This window comes from Syngnathus floridae, chromosome 10 (assembly GCF_059516105.1).
Source record: "Syngnathus floridae isolate MCC-2025c chromosome 10, RoL_Sflo_1.0, whole genome shotgun sequence".
Lineage (NCBI taxonomy): Eukaryota > Metazoa > Chordata > Actinopteri > Syngnathiformes > Syngnathidae > Syngnathus > Syngnathus floridae.
The window spans coordinates 9,131,715-9,156,836 of record NC_142422.1 but is presented as its reverse complement, the minus strand read 5'-3'; the positions used below and the strand labels follow the sequence as shown (position 1 = coordinate 9,156,836).

Below are 25,122 nucleotides of genomic sequence, written 5' to 3'. Positions count from 1 at the left end.
TTTTTTTGCTTTAACAAATGTTTGTTTTTGTTGAAATGACTTTATTTTAAACTAGTATGTTTTTAATGAACAGAATTGCTTGAATTTTAAAGCCCCCCTAGCACTCCACTTGATCTGTCTTATTCTGAAATGGCACAAAGAACATGGTTACCAAACACGTTTTCATTGATGGAAAAAATTACACTTAACCTTTTCTAATACAATAGAAGTGTTGTATGCACTTGATGTGGCTCTGTATTTAAAGCAAGTTAAGCAGCTGTCTTTATGAGTAATGCTAGAGTTGACTATCTTATTTTTGTGCTGGTCTTATTCATTTTTGTGAGTAGATTAAGCGTTTAGAAGATAAGTTGCTTGCAAACTGCTGTGAAATACTGTCTCCCAAGATCTCTTGTTTTAATAACCCGTAATATAAAAACAAAATGAAAAAAACATGACCTAATAAAATGATGAAAAAAAACTAAACCCCAGACTGAAACTGGTAACCATGCAACATTGCGAACTTGACCCAATAATCAGATAGTATTGTGAGGAGACTCCAAGTGGGTGTATGATATGGATAATTGACATTGACACACATCCTGAGACCCCTTTTGGTATGATAGTGAGATTTGTTATCAGTAAGTTGATGACTGATGGCAGCCATGGCCTCGACTGATGGCAGCCATTGCCTCAGAAACACACTCCTCCCTCTTTGTATGTCAAAGTGGTTCCAAGCAATGAATGGAGTGCCAGGGGGAAAATCTGAGCGAGGATATTTCTGGGGAGACTCGAGAGGTTACTATTTGTGTTGGAACCAGTCCATCTGGATTCAACTTCATGGTGGTTGTATGTTTGGCAGATCAAAAACATACGATAGTAAGCATGAGCAAATTCACATGAATGTGCATTCTGGCATGAATGAAAGCACAGAATTCATTCCTGACTTCTGCATCTTCAGCAAGGAAGGCTTTCACTCGCGGTCTGCTTTGCTGTCAGTGTGATTGCATGAAAACTACCAGGCTGAGCTAGCTTAATGAAGTGTAGCGGGGATGAAAGCATTAGAGTTCAAAGAACATCCGACTCAAAAACAGCATTTATCCGAAAGCAGTCTGGTTGGAAAATACATTTCATTAAGCTAAATGCCATGCCTCTTTGTGGTTTCAGTTACAGTTTTAGTCCAGTTATCACTCTCATTCCTTCTCCCTTTACACTCTTAATTCATTACTTTCTGTCACTTCAAGGCAACCATCCATTCATTTTATATATATATATATGGCTGGCCTTAATTATAGGGGGTCAACATGAGTCTGTCACAGTTGACTTTGGGCATGAGAAAGTATTCACCATGGAATGGTAATGAGTCAATTGCTGGGCAAATGACATGACAGCAACAGACAATTATGGATGATTATGGAAGTGTCTTTAATTGACCTAGAGAGAATGCTAAAGTACCCCGAAAAAAACAAACAAACATGCAAGCACATAGAGGGGGATCAGAGGCAAGCTTCAACCTATCTATCATCCATTGTGAGACAGGCAAGCTAACCACGAGTACACTGTGCTGCCTGCAGTAAATTATTCAAAATATGATTCAAGAAACTATACTGTCTGTTCTAAACTTAAGTGGTTTGATTTGTTTCCGAAGCAAAATTTATAAATAGCACAAGGAGACAATGAAGCTGAGGTTTTCACTCCCTTCAGAAAATCATACCAAATTTCTGGATGAACAGGACATGTGGAAAAGACTAAATACAATTGAAATAAATTGTAGGCAAAAACATATTTTGTAAAAAAATAAAATAAAATACATGGATGCAGAATTAAGACTTCATTACAATGACAGAGAAGAATGTGTTTTTGGAATATATGTGTTTACTGGCCTCAATAGTGGACACAATTGTAAATTAAAAAGGAACAGCATGCCAAGACTTAACATCTGTTAATGTCAGTGATGGATAGTCATTTCCTCAGCAATAAATTTTTCATTTTACTCGATCAGTTTTGGAGAAAACTATGCTATTATTGTTGTGAATAATAACACAAAATGCATTCTTAGAATCTTCTTTTTCCATAACTATCACCCTATAGCAGATGAATATTATTCACATCATTGGTCGATCCTTCATTGTTTACGCTTTCTATCTCCATTCGACAGTAATCAATGGGGCCTGGGGCTTTTGTTTCTATAAACGGCAACCGCCAGACAAGTCCCTGAAAGAACTGTAAATACTGGCCTGGTCAGTGGCCAGTTACAGCTGATGAGCTGCTATGCTCGGCAGCCAGATGCTTGGACTCGATCATTGATTGATGAGTAAAAAGTGATGAGTAAAAAGTGACCCTAACCACATGACCCCCCCATCAAGCAAATATTCTAATTGTTTTTCTGCAATTTCTCTCCTCTTTCTAATTCTATCCTCTAATCCCAACTGTGATAACTGTGGGATGAGTCTGCCATTCCTCCCGGACATCCACTCTCTTACCCCCACCAGCTGTTTTCACAGCGTCTAGACACACATGACTCTGCTGATAAAACAAGAAGACACTACAGTACGTTACTCGACAATGAGTATGCTCTGAGGAAGTTTGTTTGATTGACTGAAGTCATAGCTCATCCGTTTTCATTTTATATCACATCTTGGCACATAATTAATGTCTTTGTCGTGTAGATGTGGTCCTGAGCATATGCAGAGAAATGCTCGCTATACAGTGTTTATATACACAACAGAAAACTGTAGGACTTGAAATGCCAACCGTGTCCGTGTGTGCAGTGTGGAGACAAAAGTGTGTGTTTGTAAATAATGATGTGAGATCACTAAAGGAAACCATATTATGACTCATTGTTTCTTGCAGCTGTTGGCCGTAGCCCCGTCCCAGTGCGGGCACTATTTGTCATGAATTTGTCAGGAGGTTTCCTTTGATAGCAGCGAGATATTCCAGTTCTGCTGACTCCCAATAAATAAATGCCTCCTCCATTAACTTTGCTGTCTAGCTTGTCCTAAAAACATATCCAGGGAAAATGCTGTACAAGAAAGAAATGGCGAGACTGAATCATGTGGAAGAAATGGGTTTGGGTTTATTTCACCCCTTAGTGGGAGTAACTGAGATGCAGCACTACTTTGGCTTGTGCTGAATTTTTAGGAAGTAGACGTGGCAGTGTTAGAGAAAGAATGGTGCTTGTGTAGATTTTGTGGGAAAGTTTTAGTGCTCGATGGTCCCTGTTTGGTCAGCTGTTGTAGGTTTTCTGATCTGAGGATCCCTGACATCACTAGATGAAGTGAATCAAGATTCACAGACTCAGCCAGTGTGTTCTCATTGTCCGTTTCAGTATTACTCAGTTTAAGCTTTTCATTGGTTTTCTTTTTAACTGCGTTCAAAATCAACATCTGTATTGGCAGCTACTGCGGATGTTTGTAGTGTGCATTTAAGAGAAAGAATTGTGCGAGAAGATTTTTGACATATTCAAACTATATAACCACCCCCACCGCTTTCATTTAATTGAGAAAAAAACCCACTAAAGTAGTTCAAATGGGTTTTTGCAGTTATTTTGAGTGAAGCACCAGTACAGATATTTATATCCATGACCTCAAATCACCCATTTTCTGGGACCTGTTTTCTTCAAACTGTTCTTGAAAATAATTATAGGTGAAAACTGAAATGACATAGCCATAGACAATGATTTCCTTTTTCTGACAACAAATGAACTCTAAATCAATATTCAAGGCAAGGCAATTATAGGATGGAATTTTGGCCAAGCAGACACATGGTTTGGATTATCACATCCAGATGATAAAGATCTTTTTTAACAGTAACTAAAATCAACATTCAACCTCGTTAACTACACTAAAATAAAGTATGTAGCAAACTTGATTATCTTATATTGTATAACTTGAATATATTGCCATCTATTATGATAACCTTAAATTGGTTTTCACTTTAAGGATGCATGACTTCACAGACATGACCCAAAAGATAAGTAAGGAAGGAAGTAAGGAAATAAATAAATAAATGAATCATGACATCAATAACCAGTTAAAAATGTTTATGCAAATATTTATTTTAAAAGGGGGATTTAAAAAAAATAATAAAATACAATATCCGAGTGTTTTTAAAAGGAAGAAAATTTGCGATTTTGGCATTTTAGCAAGCAAGATCAATGCACATATGTTGCTTATGGAATGAAACCAGATCTGGACCCTGGGCCTTGAGTTTGACACCTGTGCCATAATGCATCCATGAAATTGGAGAGTGGCCGACTATTACAAAAATACACAAACATCTTTAAAATAATTGTTGCCATTTGGTTTTTGAATTGAGATAATCTTCCCATCCCTGGTCTCGATGACTACTCTTACTGTTAAACTGGATTCCATACAGCTGTGGGCGCTTGGGAAAGGCATTCACATATGCCTAGTCACTGTCTTTAAAATAATATAAAATAACCACATTTTCCATTTACTATATAAATTTGAGAGATTGGATTTGCTCCTACCATTTAAGATATCTTCAGAATAATGTCTACTTAAACTGACTTAATTTAGTCATGTTGGTGAAAAATGCTGGTGCAGCACCACTGCAACATAAACACATTGCAAATGAGAGGAAAGTGAGGTTAAGATGGCTTTCGCTACACAGTACATCCCATTTAGAATGAGGGGTCAAACAAAAAGTCCATCCCATGTTTATTGTCTTGGCCTCTTTAGGAAAAAAAAGCAATCCCACGTCCACAATGAGTAGAAAAGTGCTTTGCAGTGATCTCTGCCAGGCCCTATGTCAGTGCCAAACTTTTAAGCCCTCTCCCTGTTGACCTGCCTGTGGACTTTGGGTCCTGTGTCTGACCAGTGACTGTGGTTACAAAAGGCTCAATGAGGAGACCCCTTATCCTTTTAGGACGAAGCCAATCACAATGGTATTTGTTTCTTTCGGTGCAGAGGGCATTTCAAGTGAAGTGAACAAAAAAGGGATAAGGGTCATATGAGTTGAATTACCACGACTCAACAGACTTTATTTTGGATGCAGGACTGAGGTTTTTTTTTTCTTCCCTGAATTACATCATTTTAATGGTTTCCCAGAAAATACATTAAATATTTATTTTTTAAGTTCAAGTTTCCAGTGTGCCTACATTTACAAAATCTGCAGGAAAAACCACCAAATCAGAATTGATTTTGGGTTCTGAAAGGAGATCATTTTCTATTTTATATTGTTGGTGTGACTTTCATCTTTTCCTATCAAGGATCACCACAATGAGTCATTTGCATGATTTGTTTGGCACAGTTTATACAACACGTGCCCTTTTTGATACATCCTGCCCATTGTTTATCTGAGCTCAGGGTTGGCCCCGGGCTGGTAATGGAGTCCTGAACGGAACATAAACCCGCATAATCTGCTAGGATGGTAGCAGCATGTACCACATAACTATCAGTGCATTATTTTCTATTTAATGTAACTGAACTTTACTGGACCTATTTGGGTTTCTGAGTTTCCATGCAGATGCTAACAAAGGGATCAGATCTTCTGAGATTTCTGTATGGATATATTAGATCCGTTTTATGATAAATCCATATATGATTGTCAGCAGTCAGGAATAACTGACATTGGGGTAAAATTTCAGGGTGAATCTAAAATGCATTAAAACCATGACCTTATCTTAAATGTTCAGCTGTTTGTTGTTTCAGTACGCTGGACAAATTGCTGATCTCTAAAAAGGAACAGTGTGGTAAAAATCACTACAGGTACTTGATCCATGAATTGATCTTCACATTTCCATAAATGTTCACGCCTACGTCTTTTTAAGACTCATCCGGTCTCTCTGTATCTGTGTTTGCTTGTAAAAGTAATGAGCAATTTTCAGGGATTATCTTAGTGTCATGATGTTTGAAAAATACAATGTGCAATTACAATATTTGGATTATTTTATTTGACACATCCATGCCTCTTGTTTTTAATTATTAATGAGCAGATGAATATAGGAGCGCTTCTATGTTTTACGCTGAAACTCTTGACGCCTCTCATGTCAAACAATGGCCATCCTGTGAACAAACTTGCTAACCTAAGCCAGTTTTTCAGTCTAAGAAGACAACTACCTCACTCATAACTGTAATGAAGTTCATGGCAGGGGAAATTACATACACCTGATGAAATAAATGATTTTTAGACTCATGGTGAAATACGAGAGATTATATTATGTGACAATAGTGTGTGAGAATAGTTTCCTCTAAGTGTGCATGTTGTGATAAGGAACTTACTCCTTTGGACCAAGTTAAACAAACAGTGGCGTTGAGGAATTTACAGTAACTCTTTCCAGACTGTAGTTGTAAGGATGGGAGTATCCTGCTGTTTGGCCTCTGCATGGCTGTGACAGATGGGAATGAAAAGGTTGAAGTAGCATAATGTTTATGTTTTTGAACGTTTACCCTGACACGTTGCAATCAACCGACCATTTCAAACCACTGCGATGCCCAGAAGGAATTTTATCACTTTCAAAGGACTTCAACTTTGATCTTTCCCATTTGGCAATCTGGTGAACTAATTAGCTGTTTCCTCAAATGAATAGAAGAATGGAATAAAAGTATGTTGTGGGCATGGCAGTAGTTTGAAGTTGAGGGATGCCCCATGATATTAATTATTTTGACTTTTGGCTTCTGGAATATGATGCTGCGGGCATCACTTGTGTTGGCACATGGTGCGGCCACTTCAGATGTGGTTTGCGACATGTGGAAGCTTCTAGGGTTCATCCAGCCCAACCCAGTACACAAAGAGAAGTGAACGTGGTAGGAGTCAAGCACGATATGACCTGTGTTCAAACAAGCTCTATAATAGTGACAGTGTTGTTTGTAAAGCCTTTTATCTGTGCGAATCTTAAAGAGTATTGACCGCTTTTGATGCTCTGATATCATTTTCTCAAAAGAACTTTTTTTTTTTTTTAAAGTAATTCTGGCTATTCCAGTTATGGATCAAATTGGATCATGTTTGCCATTTACATTCCAAAATATGAACATTTCCATGTCAAAAATGACCAATAATAGAATATTCTCCTAAAATTCTCCCACACTAAATGACAGTATCTTTTGGGGCACTATATAGACTGGCGCCTGTTTCCTTCACGTAAAAACATTTTTGTGCCAGCACAAATCTAGTATGCACTCATCTGGTTGTGCTGGCGCGAGAAGCAGACTTGCCTCCGATGCTCCTGCTAATTTAGTGACAGAAAGTAGTCTTGGCGCAAAAATGGACGCATCATCATTTTCATGGAGGAGCAATGGTTTAGTTCGGCATGTTTGGGAATGTGGTCACCTCACTGGGCGTTTCTGCCTTGGCTACTAGCGCATCTGCAACTTTGGTGGAAAAAAAGTAGACTAAATTCTAGACCGAAAAAAAGCAAGTCTATTATTTGACCAAGGTGTAGCCAGACAAATCAGTGGTGGACGATAACATGTCTATTTCATTCATAAACATAACACCAATGTGGTACAACCCCCAATCATTAATTGACAGATTATAATCCTCGTCAGCATTTTAAAAAGTATTCTGGATTATAAATACACCCCACCCTCACTATTGTTTGTTTGTATGTGTGTGGTGGTCGCTTCCTACCCCCCTCCCAATTTCCAATGGTCAACGTAAATGTATTACTTGCACGTTTATCAGATGAGTGGCCAATTAATATTTTGATATAGCCCCTATTCCACTGAGGGACGAGCAATTGCGAGTGTTTGCAAAGGCAGAGAGTGTTGTGCTCTCGGCAGGGTTCGTCACGGTTCATTTAAGGTTGAAAATGGTCACCAGACGTTTGGCAGACTGGACTTTTCATGTCTCAAGGGGATTTTGAACATGTTCAGATTTTACTCGTGGCAACAAAAAAAAGAAATCATTAAATGTTTTGTGAATATTTGCGACCTTGAACAAACCCCAATAAACTGACGATGAAAACACACAATTGTTTGCTCAGTGGGATAGGGGCTTATAAATCCAGCAAATTGAAATGATCGTCAGATCTATTCACTTGCTGAGAAAAGGCCCATTGCAAAGCCAGTATTAAACTAAAACACAAGTCAATTTTGGCATCAATGGTTCCCACGCCTACACCAAGTCAGTCTCTGAGCTGTGCTAAACTTGAAAGCATAGGATGCTTTGAAATCATGGGAGTTCTCATGCACAATTACAAGATGAGATCATCTGTTTTCATTCTCTTTATCTTTTTTTCCCCTTGGATGACAGTTGGAAGGATGACGTGATTGATATGTTCTGTTGTAGAACAGCTTCAACCAGTGGCTCCAACTTCTTATAATGCAAAATAAGCAGAACACACTATGAAAAATTACATCCAAGCTGAATTCAAACGGAATGTGGAAGGTCTGCTTTATTTTTGTCAATGCATTTCATTATTTCCCTGTAAAGCATGTTCACATAATTCTGGCTCTCCATGCTCATAGGCCAGCAATAGTGCCTTATGGGCCAGTTACTGTTTCAAATGAATGAAGTCTTATTTGAACATCTGGCCCTGTGAAAAACGCAACCCCTTTTATGATAATTGAGGAAAGTAACTCAGCACTGCATCTGTCCGTATGAGGTTTCTTAACTACAGGCTGGACTACAGAAAGGTTCAGTGCAGTTTGTGATTAAGGAGTCATACTCATGTGTCCTAAATCAAGCCCCTTGCTGCACCCAAAAGAGACAAATATACTGGTAGTTAATGATGCAATGACAGACACGTGCCCCTTGATAAACAAACACAATTATTCGATTAAAAGGATGTCAAGAACATGGCAGGACTTAAATGCTTTTCATGTATTGTTTTTAGAATTGGTTTGAATTCAATCAATACAATCAGCCCTATACAGTCTGGGATTAAGGCTTGGCTCCATGGTCAACACAGATGTAGAAACTAACAATCCACAACCATATTCACATGGCGGTGGCTTGGATTACTGTAATTATGATGGCAGGATTTGGTCCAAAGACAGCGTTGTTTACAGTGTGCCCACTACTTTGCAACAAGTTCTAACATGCTGAGGTTTTACTGGGTGGCAGGTCATTTTTGGATTGACAGAAGACTCAAGAGCTGCATATGCTATTTTAAGAATTTGACAATTGATTATAGGCATCATAATGATTATACTTTGGCACAATTGTGATTGCGTTTATTATGAAATATGAGTTAATTTGGTGGCTATTTTGCAAACCCAGAAATTAGACGCCTGGTTCACTAAAACGCCTCCGCTCCAACACACCTGATTCAAATGATCAGATCATCAGCAAGTTCTGCATGAGTTGGTTCTACACGTGAGGAGAGTTCAGGCTGCGCAGTTCCCAATGTGTGACTAAGAACCTGTGAACACTCACCAATTGGGCAATCCAGATGATGATACAGTGGTGAAGGGTGTGTGCTTCTGGGCCCCACCATTTGTTTGGTCTTGGGGTGTGCCAGTATTCATTGGTATCGCTGGTTGGGATTCTGTGGCTTAGTACGCTGACTAGGCTTTCTTGTGTCTTGTGATTCCTGAGGGAAGACCTTTTGCGCTACTGGGAGGTATGACGTTTGATCATCCGCCAATGCATCACCAACCACCATGAGTCAGGCCTCATCCTCATTTGAGCCCATCAGTGAGTGCTGAGTCAGTATTATTGGCCAACAGACCCACTCAGTGTTTAGTTCCTGGGTCTCCTTGGGTTCTGGGTGGTACAGTGTCTATTTGTTCCTCTCGGTCATCTTTTTTCAACACTGTGCGTGTCACTTGGTTTATCATTGTTTTCTTGAGAAGAAAACATTATAGTCTGAACAAACACCCATTAAGAAATTTCGCTACTTCTTTTGTTTCACGATTAAAATGTTATGAAACGAGGCTGGAAATGGAACACTTTAGATAGCTTATCAACCAAAGATAGCTAACCAGCCCTCCTAATAGGGGTTTGACGCCCTGGTAAGAGGTTCCAAGCAGGAGCACACATACATACTTATTGCCCTATGTATCTGTGTCTATACATTAGGATTTACTCTAGTGGACAAGAATGTAACATCCCTTCACCTTTGGGTGAGGGAACGGGTACTGACAGTTGGTGCCTAACACCAAACAGCAGCTCAGAGTATCCACTCTTTTAAGGGGGGTGCTGGACTCCCATTGCTAGGGACTCCCTCATTACACTGATGGATTTAAATGCACATGTGGGCAATGACAGCAAGACGTGAAACGTTCTGATTGGGAGAAACCCACTTCCACTCTTGATCAGAAACCAAGCTGTGTTTGGTATTGTACATAAATTATTATCACCTATTGTCTGTATCAGGCCTGCCCATGTACAATCCTTGAAAGCCCCTATCCAGCCTGTTTTGGGTGTATCCCTACTTCAACACACCTGTTAACAAAATACCAAGAAAACTCCACCCATGCATACAGACTGCTATTTAGGCTAGATTTGCGCAGGCCACGAAAATAGGGCCCCGTGTGGGCCTCTCGCCCACTGACTCTATAGGGAACTTCCTTTTGTCTGGAAGCAAGGTGGCTGTGTTCACGCTCACAACAGCGCAAACCACCCGTTTCAAATTAAACACGTCTGAAAAATTTCCAAAACAACGGAAACTCCACCCTTGAGCACATTTAGACCACCATTTACCCTAGACTTGGCTGGGGACTAATGTAGAGCCCCAAAATTCACACAGTATAGTGTCATTTACAGTTGCAAATATGCACGCCTTTTATATTGCATTTACTGTACTTTCATACTCAATGTACACGTCCCTTCCAGTGTTAAAATTTGTGGTTATTAATGAGCTTTATCCTGTGTGTTTGAAGGGCATGGCATTCTCCCTGGAAGAACGTCTGCAGCTGGGAATCCACGGCCTGCTTCCTCCATGCTTCATTACTCAGGACGTCCAGCTGTTAAGAGTGCTTAAGAACTATGAAATGAAGAAAGATGACCTGGATAGGTGAGCCTCACAGACTGAATACTCCCCAGTGTGTAGCCACACTCATGTTGTGCTTTCTTATCTTGTTTCTGGAATTTTCATAGATTTCCCAGAGGATTGTACCGCCTCCGCCTGAAATCTATATCTGGATAGTTTCGTATTTAACATCAAATATTTCATTAGATGTACTTGCCTCTTAACTCAGGCTTCCACCCAAAAAAAAATCTCTGTATCCTCCCCTTTCCTCCCACGAGTATGTTTCTAAACCGTAAACACAACATTCAACATCAATCAGTTGTGTTTGCATGCGTCATTCCTAAGCAGTGTGTACATAGTACATAAGTAAGAGTTGTATGTTGCGATACCAGGCTTGAAGCTGTACTCAGCCTGGTTCATTGGTTTGAGTTATGAGCTAAGTGCTTGGTATTATCTACTTGTGAATTGGCCTCCTTTTCCAGGCTTCTGTGCTTTTGTCACCCATTTTATCATCAGTTTTCATTGACAAGCATGAGTGATTTTCTTCTGAGACGGACTTAAATAGATTCTTATTGCGCTCTTGCATTAACACAATAATGACACCATAAATTGATAAGATTTTTATCTTGATTCCCGTGTTGTATTGATGTCATTGAAGTGCATTCCATACTTTGTTCCCATGGATTAATACATGTGAATTGCCTGTCACTGCTTTATCCTGGTTCAGTCTGCTTGACAACTTTTCATCAATGTCTTCACTTCAATGTTCACCGAGTTGCATTCAATTACTGGCCAACATGATAATTTTTGCTCTATTATGACAAGTAATCACAACAGCACTGCAGCACAAGTTCATATCTCTCCATCCAAAATGTTGGCACATGACTCAAACTGGGACTGTCATCAAGTGGGAGTAAAAAATAGTCCAAGGCTCTGCCAATTTAAATAGTGCACTAAAGACTATCCTGCTTCCCAGTGGTCATATTAGAGAACAACAGCAAACTAAAAATAAATGTGCAGACCAGAGACTTGAACACTCCTGCTAAAAAAAACGAAATATAATAAAGAGAATAGACTTGTTGCCTGTCTGTGAGCTTCCAGGAAAAACTGAGACAAGATACCATTAAAGTTCAGGTGTGAATAAAATTTTAGTCATTGTGTTTTATTATGCCGCAGTGCAATGCATAAACGTCAGATTTAATGTGATATCTTGGCTGTTGGAGCAATAAAAGCCAAATGTATTCAGTATTCTCAAGATTGGATTTGGGCCAATTTGACATGTGGCCGTTAATCTAATACAGTTTCGCCTCATGTTTTAAGGTTCAGCTGTTGCATGACCTCAATTCAAAGACATGCATGTAAACAAACTCTGGAGAGGCTGCATTCAAGGTGATGAATAATCTAAAACAGTAACCAAACATAAACAATGAAACACATGTTTAAGTCGCCTGTCATTAAACTAAATAAACAAATAGCATTACAGTGAAAACATCAGCAGTAACTTAATAATAATAATCCCATTCCTCAAATTTCCTTTGTACAATTCTGTCAGAGATGTCAAATCGAGGTCCAGACGGTAAAAGCCCTGTCACAGTTTGGCGTCAGCCACAGATGCGTTTATTCAACTGGCCGGTAAACAAGCTCGTTGAATGACCTGTGGTTTAAGCCAAACTGTGGCAGGCTTTTTACTTTCTGGACCTCGATTTGACACCTCTGTTTTCTGTTAACATACTCGTACATACGATTGCGTAAGATGGTTTCAGTCAGCAACAATAAAAAGCTAAGGCAGTACATAAAATGGCATTTTATGAGGCCCGCGAAGACAAATTGTGCATCAAATTGGTGTGTCATTACTAGAATTGCAAATTGTCTTCACTTTTAATAAAAAAAAAAATTTTTAATATTTGACCAGTTTGTACTCATCTGATTTGAAAATGAGTTATTTGTCAGTTTGTTTTGTAGCTTTTACTGTATATACTGTGAGGTGCTCATACATTTATTTGGATTGACAGTCATAATGGCCCTCCGAAAGAAGCTATGACTATAATGCGGCCCGCGATAAAAATGAGTTTGACACCCCTGGTGTACAGCATCGGAAATTCTTTTAATAAATTCTTGACAAAAAACAGTATAGAACATGATATATTACATATGGCAGATCCTAATATGGTTTTCCAAAATGAAAACATCAAATCAAGATCAGCCATCACCATCAGGCAATTTTGCAGCTGCTGCAGTTTAATATGTAGCAGAGAGGGTGTGGAATCCTTTCATCCACACAACAAGAGCCACCTTGTGCTTGAGACCTTATGGAAACTGTTCTGATTAGAAATAACAGTTTTTTGGCATGTTCTGCCTAATTTGGGTCATATGCAACATTTAGTTCCCATTCAAAGACCTCAAACAATAAAGAGCTTGTGTAGGGTTTTCCCAGGATACAAGTAGTTCTTGTATTTCACTCGGTTTGATTTTTTGCCAACTTTTGTTTTACTTATTTTGTCATTAGTTTTCTTTCATGTAGTCTCTCCCAAGCAGTTCGTCACAGCTCCATATATCTTGCCTGTTACGTCATTGAACGTAACATCTGACTAAAATAAAACTTCAATGGTTGAACCCTCCTATGTTCATCAGGTTTGAGTCTTAAAGAGGTTAAATATTAACATGTGCTGTTTTCCACCGTGTTCATCTTTGTCATTCTTAGATACGTGTTTTTGATGGGACTCCAGGATCGCAGTGAGAAGCTCTTCTACCGTGTGGTTTTGTCCGACATAGAGAGATTCATGCCCATCATTTACACTCCCACAGTTGGCCTTGCTTGCCAACAATACGGCGTGATATTTAGAAGACCGAGGTGACACACGCACACACTCACACACACATACGCAAAGACTGGAAAATGGTTTATAAACACACTTCAACCAAATGAATCAAGAACATCAAAACGTGTTGTTTGATCACAGTTTGTGGCCCGTGTCTAAGATCCAGCAAACAGCAGGCGGACAGGGTGGAGAAGGTGTTCATTCGTCATTTTGAACAAGGGAGGAAAATATGTGACCTTGTATGAATTTTGACTTTCATTTCATACCCAGATTTACATGTTTTTGGGGGGTGTTTTTTCATATTGCAACATATTTCATATTGCATCAAAATGCTATGCTGAGACTAGTGAGCCCACATATGACGCACTAGCGCTGTAACAATGATCATGTATTTTATTTATTTATTGATATGTCTGCCCTGCAATGCAGCTACAAGGATCCGAGCTAGAATAGTTTGCATGGATTCAACCAATGCAATAGTAACGTGCAATAGTAACGAGAACGCCATGTTTAGACTTATGATGTCACATAGAACATATTTTAGTTAGGAACATTTCTGACTGGACTTTTCCTTTGATGAATTTTTCTTTCTTGAGATATATGTAAATAACAAAAAATATATATTAGCATTAAATCTGAATTGGGCACTTGGTCCTGCAGGTGTCCCTTTTCAATGTTAATCCAACTCAACTACATGTATCTTCTGTGTGAAAGTGCACATCAGTACACATGACCAAAACAACAGTCCCGCTGTAGGTGTGTATGCATGCATGTCTTCTAGTTGGACCACCATCACAGCTTGGATTAGGTCTCTAATCACTGGAACTCAGGTATAGAAGCTTTCTGTGTGGAAACTGCAGCCTTTTCTTAGCATGCCTGACTTTACCAGTTAATCTGCTTCATGGAGTCTAAACACCCCAACATCAGCTCTGCACAGAAGGCAAAAGGTCAAGCGCTATTAAGTGTGAAAACATGGTAGATTGACTGATCTTTTGATGGGGTAGAGGGTGGAGGGAGAAAGGCATACATTCACATATCAGAAGATTAGCAGACATGCTTACCTTTATAGGTTTTAAGAAACAACAATGTTCAATGTTTAGTGGAGCACATTAATCTTTCTTCATCACTTTTTTCTTCCTGATCAAAAAGAAATGTTGTTTGTATAGGCTCACCGTTGACCATCTTTACTGTTGATTAATGATTGTTTTCTTGTGTTAGACATTTTCAGTAAATTCCATGCCAGCATGGGTCTTGTGAAGTCATTCCAGAAAATGCTCAGTAAGCCAAACTAAAGTAAGTTAGGCTGTTCAAGGTGCTCCCGTGACATGAGTCACTTCATCTTCTGGACAGAGATGGATGACCATAAGTAGGTCATTTCTGGAAAGCTGGAAGCAGGCTAAAGTTGAGGAAGTCACTGTACATTCATTGTTTGTGAGGGGCTGGAGAGGAATAGCCATGTAGTGAACATAATGAAAAAAAAGGTAGAGTTAATATGATGTGATATGATGTGATCTATTTAAATCCGTTAGGGGTTCATCGTATGTACTGTACATTCTCAAAAGTGATAATACTTGTATTTGAGCACCTTTTACTTTAATTTGGCCTCTCAATCTTTTTATAGAGTCAATTAGCATGGTGCATGAAATCCATTTGCCCAATATGTTTTTGCTTCAACTCACTAAATATCAGATTAAATGTAACATCTCCTGTGGTTTTAAATTTAAATAAGTTTGTCCAGTATGCTTGGGGTTGGTGTTATTGTGAAAGAAAAAGTGGACCCTGCCAAGGGTGTAGATCTGGTCCACTGTTCCACAGCTAGAAAGAAAACCACACTGCTCCTCCTGAATCTGAGATTGGACTTCCCAAAGGACCTCTCCCTCCTCCTCCCCAGCATCCCTGAATTGACCTTACCAGCGAGTTTTAGGAATGTGTAGTCTGTATTTGGAACATATCCTACCCTCCCTGGTCAACCAATGCAATGTTGCAGAGGTGTGTCAAACAGGACAGCTCCACAACAGCCAGAAGCTTTGGAAAGTGTGGGCGGATCTCAATCACCTTCTGGGACTTTAACCACCTCAGTAATCTTAGCTGCAGATATTGAAGAGCCTGCCTCAGATACCCCAGACTCTGCTTCCTCATCATAGGAATGTGTGTTGGTGGAACTGTGCTTACGTTATATTCTGGCACCTATTAAAGCAAATTAGATTTTTGCTTCAGCTGAACGCAGAAAATAAAGTTCTACGATACATTTTAATACATTTTTTTAGTATGCATGCCTACTATTTGATAGAGGAGAATGTCAGTTTAGTCCATGCCAACGAACAACCATATTTTTTTCCAAACCCACCTAATGAAAGACATGAGCTGAGCTGCCACGTCTGAAGTGGCACCGAGAGGCTGATGTAGCATTCCACTCTTGTAGATTATGGGTTTTAGTGTTGTGATCTCAATTCACTTAGGCCCACACACAGTGTTACAGTGCAGGTGCTAAGCACAAGTAGGATTGCTTAACATCCGAGGCAAACAGAAATTGCCCTTTTCAACCCTGTAGATAACCTCACAGCCAGTCAATGTCATGAAGAATGACAATAAATAATGTTTGCTACTAATTGCTACATTTATCCTTATGTTTTTGCTCTGCAAACAACAAATATATGTATTGAAGAGAATACTTTGTGAATTAGTGAAGAGGAAACTGGTGTGGAATTAAACTGTTGTCTTAGGAAGCACAATTTGGGATTGATTCATACCTTGACCTGAGGTTACCTCAGTCTTTTTCAAATTGCATTCAGGATTTAGTTGTATTCTTAAATAAATGTATGTATTTTCCAGATCCCCAGCACAGTGATGCTGTGTAAAGATACAGGTAGGTATGGAATGCTGCCTTTTAGTTTTCATGATTTGCAATGTGGCAATTGTTACATAGCAAGACTTTTAGATTTGGTTCATTTAGAAGGAAATCCACTTTATTCCGTTTGGGCTTCAAAAGGCAAACATCGATAGTATTATTTTTGGACGTTACAGTGGTGTTCCAGCCATTCTCTTGCTTTTCTCCGGAGATGTTTGGTAACCATGAGACTTAATAAAAAAGTTAAAAAAAACAGGCCATGCAATATGAAGAGTGAAAGTTCATTTGTCTTTTTTTAAGTAACCATAATTTTCTGAACTATAAGTGTACTTTTGTTTAACGATATTGCTGTCATATAATGCAAGTATTTTCCACACAGCTTTCATTGCCCCCAACTGGTTTTCTCTTACTCAACTATTTTATTTCCCAATTCTGCACTACAAAATATGATTTACTGATCTTCTTATGAAAATGATTTGATACTCCAGTTGAATAGCTCTCAGCTTTATTTCTGTAAAACAATCCCAAAGGTGTCATTGATGCTATACATTTTGGCAAGCTGATGCCAGACAAGTTGGAAAGGCCCCATGTTATTTGACGACTTGAATGTGTTTTATTTCCAGTATATTTTAGCAAATTGAAACCTTTGACGGTCAGTGCGAAAGCTGCCAAGACATCCTCCAATCAAAAGCAATATTAGTATAATTCTTGGTTGCCTTGAGGATCAGCACTTAACCTATAAAACTATAAACGATAAAAATAGGAGCTTGCATGAAGTGTTGAGTGGAACAGTGCCATTTTGGTTCTCTGGCTAACTGTTAGTTTTGCCCTCAACTTAAATCAATACAAAGTTAGAATTGAACAATATTACTGGTATGTCTATTTAAGCTGTCAAAGTTGGAATGAGTGAATATTTTTGGAAGACAAAGCAGATGTTGGAACAAATACATTTGTGGAGTCTCAAATTTACATTGGTGACAGATCTTGGTTCACATAAAACATCTGGGAATACAGGTTCAGGACTGTGGACCCATGACCACATGAAATTCAAGTTTTCTGTGTTAATAATTATAATAATAGTAATAAAAACTATAGTCTTTTCATGCCTGCTTTTCTTATGCCCTTTACTCTTGTATGGTGTTCACTTAAGCATGGATGTGAGCACAATGTATCCTTTAGCTATAAGTCTGATCCCCATTCAGAAATTAATTGGCAGGGTGAGGACATTTTTATTGGTTAGAAACCACAAATGAAAGAGAAACCTAGTTTCATTGGGCTCTGAGACTCATCTAATAGCCAACTGTGTTCATCAGGCCTGTGGTTGTGATTTCTTTAGCAGTGCCTTCCTGTACTGGAATAATCCCTTTCCTGCTGAGTTATGTAAAGCTGGCTGAGAAGATAAACTGGAAATCCACACCCATCGTCTGGACTCCTGAAGTCTTCTATTTCACGCAGCAGTGCGTGGTCAATGTCCACCTTTGAAATTCCAGAACCTCATACTTTGGTTCCTGTTTTCTTCATCTTGGATGGAGGTTGACTTTTTCACATTTTTGCCACAGTGTTTTAGTCAACGTGATGAACTTCTGATAAGTAAATTGTACATTATGACTCACAATGGCCTTGAGTTTTTCCTTTCCCTAACCAGAAAGATATGCTGCTGTGTGTTAGACTTGGCTGATTTCAGTGGGCTGCGGTGGAATTAGGTGGGTGCTTTAACTGGTTCTCACTTGTGTAAAAAGAGAGTGACTCAGGCTGTGTGTTGAATGCTGGGATGGAAAAACCTCAAAGTGCGGGCACATCAAGAAGGGTGGGAGGTAGAAGAGAAGGGTGCATTGTCTCTGGAGGGTTGAACACTGAGAGGAGGGTGTGAAAGGAAGTAAAGAGAACTGTCCATAAAGAAAATTCCTCACGGTCGCATTTCATGTCCAAGTGATCAGAGGACAGTCTTTGACAGTTGCTTCTTCTATCTCTCATTCTGGAAAAGTGCTTTTGTGTGAAGAAATGATAGAGTTGAGGAAATCTCACGGAATTAGGAACCACATAATTGTTTATTCAGCTGATACCAAACTATTCCCCAACTATTTGGATTGCTGCATGTTCTTGTTGCCATATCTTCTTTTCTCTTCATGCTCGTGGCAGTCACCTTTTCCATTGCAATGGGTTATTTCACATCAACTGGTTTATGTGTATGTCAGGCCACATGGCATTAACGTGTGCAATAAACCCAGGCAGCAGCCTTTTTTCCCCACAGACTTCTGCTCTTCACTGTTTGGCCATTATTTGGGGTACTTAGTGGCACACTGAATTCTTCGTGTGCCAAAGTGTTGTCTGCAAAGATTCTCAAGTCTTTTTCAAAGGGTTTTAGACGATTACTTTGTCTAGTCTCGCATGCAGACTACCTACTTGTCTGGTTTCCCTGATCCATTTCTAAGGGAAATGACGGGTACGGGCAAAAGAACTTCCTCTCATATTACATGGAAACATTTTGTTTTACGTAAAATTTTGAACTTGCTTTGGCATATTCTGCATAAATGGTTTCCATGGAAAACCACTAGAGTATTGAATACAACTTGTGAAAGGAAACAACGTTTGAAAAGAGTTGTATCATTGCTCAAGTATTATAATGCAGCTTGTGGTCTTATACCACGTACAATTTATTTGATCTGTTTTAGCGTTTGATTGTACTTTTTGTCGTAATGGAAGTTAGGCAGACATTCTAAAAGATGGATGTTGTACGCTTTAATCTGCATGCTCATTAAATGGGGTTGTGTTCTTTTGCCCGCAATCCTGGAGCAGTTTCCTTTTATTTAACCTGTCAGGTCCAACTGCATATTTATGCAGAATGCTGGGTCTTTTTTGGCCCAAGATTATTCAGGCATCACCACAATGAATCAATCTCTCCACGTTCTCTCCATTATATGCTTTAACTCCAGCATCTGCAAATATTACCTCACCACATCTCCTCTTCCCCTACTAGCTGATGTCTTCATTTCCAGCATCCCCTTACCAATGTTAGTATGCCTATCTGTCCCTTCTTTGCACAGGTCCAAACCATCTCAATCAAGTTTGTATGACTGTTTACAGGTTGAGCTGAAGAATCTTATGCATCTATGTATGTCACTTGATGTAAGAAGTTAAAATGGTGCTAGGGGCCTATGAGTTAGTGCCTGTGACAGGTAAAAGTTTTGTTAGTTGAAGAAAGAGTTAGTGCCTGTGACAGGTAAAAGTTTTGTTAGTTGAAGAAATCTGCTTATGCATCTTGCAGTAAATCCTGTTTGGTGTCAATCATAAAATGCTACCTATTTTGACCTGACCAATTACGCAACTTCATCATACTTGAAAAGTATAAAAACATTTTACTGAAAAGAAAAGAAACTAAAATGAGAAGAATGTGTGTCGCACACAGCCATATTTTCAATTTTCAAATCAAATAAAAACTAAGAACATTTTACTGACAAAAAGCATGTTGCTTGACAATGGCTTTAATAGAAGCAGGAACATTAAATGAGACCTGTAGTCTTGGGATGGGGTCTGAGGCATGGTGTAATTTTCCACAATCCAGACATCAGGTAACCTCACACTGCGATGTCATGGCATCACATTACCTAGCAGCCACGAGAACAGGTAAACAGAAAGCAGGGAGGGCCAAAACAACGTAGTTTGGGAAACAATGCTGAGGTAATGACCCCAAAAAAAGGATAGACAGGTCAGAGGCAGACAAATTAAAAAACGGTGCTAACTTGAATGAAATGTACGCCTTCCGTGGTTGTGCTTGTTCACTAGAAACAATGGTTGGTGGTCCAGTCATTCATGGGCTCATATTCTGTACACATTTGTCATGAGGTAAGACAGAAAAAACAGAGAGCCTTTTTGAAAACACCTAACGTAGGCTCTGTGACTTTTTGACAAAGCATTTAAAACTAAATAGAAGTCATCAATAAAAGAGGTGATTCACAGGCCATCACCTTTGTCCCCTATAAATATCAGATGGGACTGCCACGTATTTAGATGTATGGTGGTTTGTGTGACCAAAGTTGACGAGTTTATGTGTTTGGAACCTAACAACTGTAAACGTATAAACATCCAGTGAAGCAGACCGCAGTCCAAAGAGGTTGTCAAAACACGATTACTAGTAACAAATGATGACACATAATAAAATGTGGTTTCTTATTGCATTCTAGCAATGTTATTTGTGGTCAGTTGAATGTGTGCATTACCTGTAAAATTAGTTACTGGCAACTAAATGCTTTTTTTCCCTGTGGCTACCCTTTCAACCTTCCAACTATAATATTAATTCCGGCATCCCAGTTGCTGGTCTGGCAGACAAATCCTATGTGTTAATTTTGGAGGGAGTGCTACTCTAAACATGTTTTGAAAAGCCCCGAAGCTGCACAAGGACATTCTCTTGTCATGCAGTCTTTAAAATGTCTTTATTATTTGTCAGACAGTGTATTTTGTTTATTCATTTTTACATTTTTAAAGTGTTTTTAAGTCTTTTATACTGTACAAGCGACCACAGTTTTAAGAACATAGAGCAAAGTGTCAAAAATGACGATGGTCATTCGCGTGCACTCATCTTCATGTGGCCTGCCTCATTGCAGTTCATGCATCGCAAAGATAGATCACAAGCCTGTATAAAGTTGCATCTTAAATTAATATACACCATGTCAACAGCATATGACTGATTGGGATTAATGTGGGCCTAACCGTCTTAATTTCTCGTGTTTCTTGGCCCATGGACAACAGCAGCTGTTTTGTGGCTGCAACAATTAGCTTCATTAGCAATATATCTTGAAGATAAGACCTCCTCTGTACAATTTATTTGAATGTATATTCCACAGGGGATTAAGTAATCATGTTTTTGTCAGATTTGTTGTCCTTCAGAGGAACACTCCTATTTTAACTGAGATAAATTAGATCCTTTTAATAAGGAACACTTGTGGTGCATAGAGAATACAATTTGATCTTTGGACTTTGATGACCTTCAATTCATAATTTACGCTGGGGGGAAAAAAATGCTCTAAACTGACTCCCAAGTTTATCCAATTGTTTGGCTTGGTGGTCATTTTGAATAGCATCACAACAATTTATAGTGACTGAAAATATACTCTATTTCTAAAATGCCTCATACGAAACAATTTACTTGGCATTATTTTGTATATTTATATCTTTTCAGGAGTCAGCCATAATAAGCCCATCACAAATGTATCAGGGTGAGGGGATCCCTTGTTCACAGCACTCTTCAGGTCATTCCCAGAGCGTTTTAATTGGATTCAGAGCTGAGCTCTGGCAGGGCTTTAGCCTTCTTCTGGTGTCAGTACTATGAATGTGTTATTGGGATATTAGCGTTGGATCACTGTTGTGCTGAAAGGTGAAATTCCTCTTGCTTTTGGAACAGATGTCTATGTTTTAAAACCATTTTTTTTGTGGAAGAGGGGCTATTTGGATCCATCCATAATTCCCTCCTTCTTAACTAAAACAGCAATTCGTTCCACCAGAAGAAAAGCAGTGTGCTACTGCCACCACGATAAGTTTATACCTCTGCTTTCACTTATGGAATACGTATTTCGTGGATTTATATATTTTTGGATGTTTGTGTCTGAAATGATTGGTTTGCCATCCAATATTATTGCAGATAAATATGAAGCTTGTGTTGTCCCGCTGATCAAATCCTTTACATGGTTCAGAGAAGACCAAAAATCTCAAATGTGTGATCTTGACCTCTAACACTGTTCCTAACACTTCATTCATAATGGAAGATGTCCAGTACACTGAAGATAAAGTGTTGAGGCTGAAAACTGGTGACTGCTTGTGTTTTGTCTGGACACGGGTCAAAGACAGGAGGCCATCTTCCTGAAGGGGCTCAATGTTTTGGGGGGTCTCCATGTGAACCAGCTTTTCCACAGTCCCTGCAGTGGGCTTTGTGTTGGGCTGCAGGTCAGCGGCAGTGCTGTTTCATGTCATCAGGTTGTTTTCTTTACCCTCTCTGTTCTCGCCACGCTCTTACGGGAAAACCAGACACGGCAGCTCATTGCTTTGTGGTCATCCTTTCATCTAGAAAATGAGGCGACAGCTATGCAGCACTGCTCTTTCGCCAGCAGCAGTCTGAAACAAACATTTTCTCCATTAAACAATCCATTGACTATGACATCCGTCCATCAATTTTCCAAACGGCATCCATCCCAAAATCTATCCCAAGTTTGTCTTTCCCATGACGTTTGCGCAGATGTCAAAGACAATGTCGAAATCCAATTGTAGCCGATACTTACACACTTGTTGAACTTATTGAAAGCCATACTCATAAGCAAAAATTTATTCTCCTTTTAAGGTTTACTATTAACACAATTGTTAATTATGCACGTTCATGACAGTTTCATGATGGAAAAACATCCACCCCTGAACACCCTAAATGTCAAATAGAAAGGTCAGTGATTATTTAAAGCAATTGTTTAATGTTTTGTTTTCTACATACTTTATATCCTCAAAGATATGTTGTTGTGCACTACTTGAGGCTTAAGTGATTTAATAGCAACAAACTGAATATGCCTACCCTTAAATCTCTAAGATCTTTTGTTGCAATCATCCTTTTATGAAGTGTAGACAGGCTAGAATGACTTCATTTCATAACAATGCACACAGTAATGTGTAATCTCATCCTCTTTCTCTCACACTTCTCTGAAGAGAATAGCTCTATTTTACACAGTGATGATGGATTAATGTGACAGTGACTCCTGATGTCATGTATTCCACTTCACCTCTTTGTGCTCTTGGAATTTCTGCCAAGAGTTACGTTCTGTGTGGTGTTTTAAAGCTATTAAAACAGCTTCTCCTGTTGCTCTACTTTGTTCGGGTCAAATGTCAGGAGTTCAACAGCTCATCGAAGTGTGCAGAGAGCCAGAAAATGAGAAATGTATGAGGGATACGTCACCTGAAATGTTTTTGTTAACATTGTCTGACAGAGATTAGGGCATTCCCGTCTCTCCGCTTGTCTGCTTTGATCAGCTCATACAGTTGTTTTGCAACTGTCATATTGTGGGGCCAAACTTTCCGTGTCATTGCTGCTTGAGCTTCTCAAATCCCGCAGTATAGTCTGGCAGAAATTTCATATTCTCCTGTTTGCAACTAACAGAAAACATTACATATCGTCCAAGATAATTGTGTAAGTGTAATACAGCATAGGTAATTTTTTATGTTTTACATATGGCTTTGTCACCGTGTTGTGTATCTTTTGAGTTGAAGTGAACCAAATGTTTTATTTTGTTAATACACAACCAGTTAACTTTGAAAAAAATGCTTAAACAAATGATCTTTGCATAAGGTTTAAATGTGTTTTTCAATTTGGGAGAATCCAATTTCACGGCACTATGTTAATATGAATTATTGTAATCTGGGATTAGCTGGAGGATCTACCTTGTCACTCACAAATTGGATCAGCGGTATTCTATCATTTATATCTATCATGTACTCGAGTAGTACTAGAGTACCATTCTGTGATTTGCTTTTTTAAATAATTTAGTGATAGTTACAGTAAATGAAAAATAAACTGACAGTGTGTCTTTGCTCACCTCAAACTGCCAAATCACTTTTATGGGACACATGTATTCTCTTTTTGCATTAGACATTTCCAACTGTATTCTTTGTCTGCCATTAACCATAAATAAATATGACAAATAGTGACACATTTACTATTGCTGTCACATGGATGAGATGTCAAACACCAACAGATGGGATTCCTGGGAAGCAAAGATGTTGTAGCTGGACCCCACATGCAGACATATTCTAGATGACTTTCATGCCAGCTCGTAGAAACAGAATTGGGTGGGGGTGGGGGGCTTATGCTAGGAGGGGGGTGATATATATGAATATTCTGGTAGCCTGGGGGTTCAAAATAAACTCCTTGCAGTGGCCAAAGCCTCTCTAGGCTCAATGATAAGGCCCACCTCACCAGAATGCCTTCAGTCTTATATATCATCCCGCTTAGGAGAGCTAACGGATCAAAGGCAATGACATTTTCACCGGTAAGTGTAACCACTGGATTTTTTTTCAAATCATACAGAGTGCAGTAATTTTTATCTAAACTCCATGGTGCCCATAGCACTATACAAAGCCTCGCATTCACCTATTCTCACACACTCATACACCAATGGGAGACAATTTTAAAGTACCATTGAGTTGTTTTATTGTTGATCCCAATATCGTTTCAATGCAAATTTGTTTGTCTCAACAGTTGCAAGGAAAGGGGATGGCATGATTTAGTTATATTGGTTAAAATCATAACAATAATCTTGATGTATTATTCATTCTGCATTCCAGAGGTCTATTCATCACTATCCATGACCGTGGCCACATTGCATCAATACTGCAGAACTGGCCAGAAAATGATGTCAAGGTAATGTATCATTCAAACTGTGCTGCCATTTACTATCTATCAGGTGAGTATTTGTTACTTCGATTTCCATTTTTCATGATATAAAACTGAAGCAAAGCAACTGAAAAATATATTTGTTCTGTTCATCCTAGCTTCATTCTCATTAAAAAAAATCAAACAGCAGAAAATGATTGTCTACACCAATATTTGCATTTAATGCAGAAACATAAGA

The 25,122-nt window shown here is 38.9% G+C and overlaps 1 protein-coding gene across 2 annotated transcripts in view; it reads left to right on the top strand.

Moving 5' to 3' along the window:
• me1 (malic enzyme 1, NADP(+)-dependent, cytosolic) overlaps positions 1-25,122 on the top strand; it is a 45,560-nt gene that overhangs the window by 6,471 nt on the left and 13,967 nt on the right. For both annotated transcript variants that reach the window (XM_088387093.1, XM_088387095.1), the window contains exons 2-4: positions 10,767-10,900; positions 13,557-13,706; positions 24,836-24,911. In XM_088387093.1, coding sequence (XP_088243219.1) covers positions 10,767-10,900; positions 13,557-13,706; positions 24,836-24,911 — 360 coding nt within the window. The remainder of the gene's footprint in view (positions 1-10,766; positions 10,901-13,556; positions 13,707-24,835; positions 24,912-25,122) is intronic.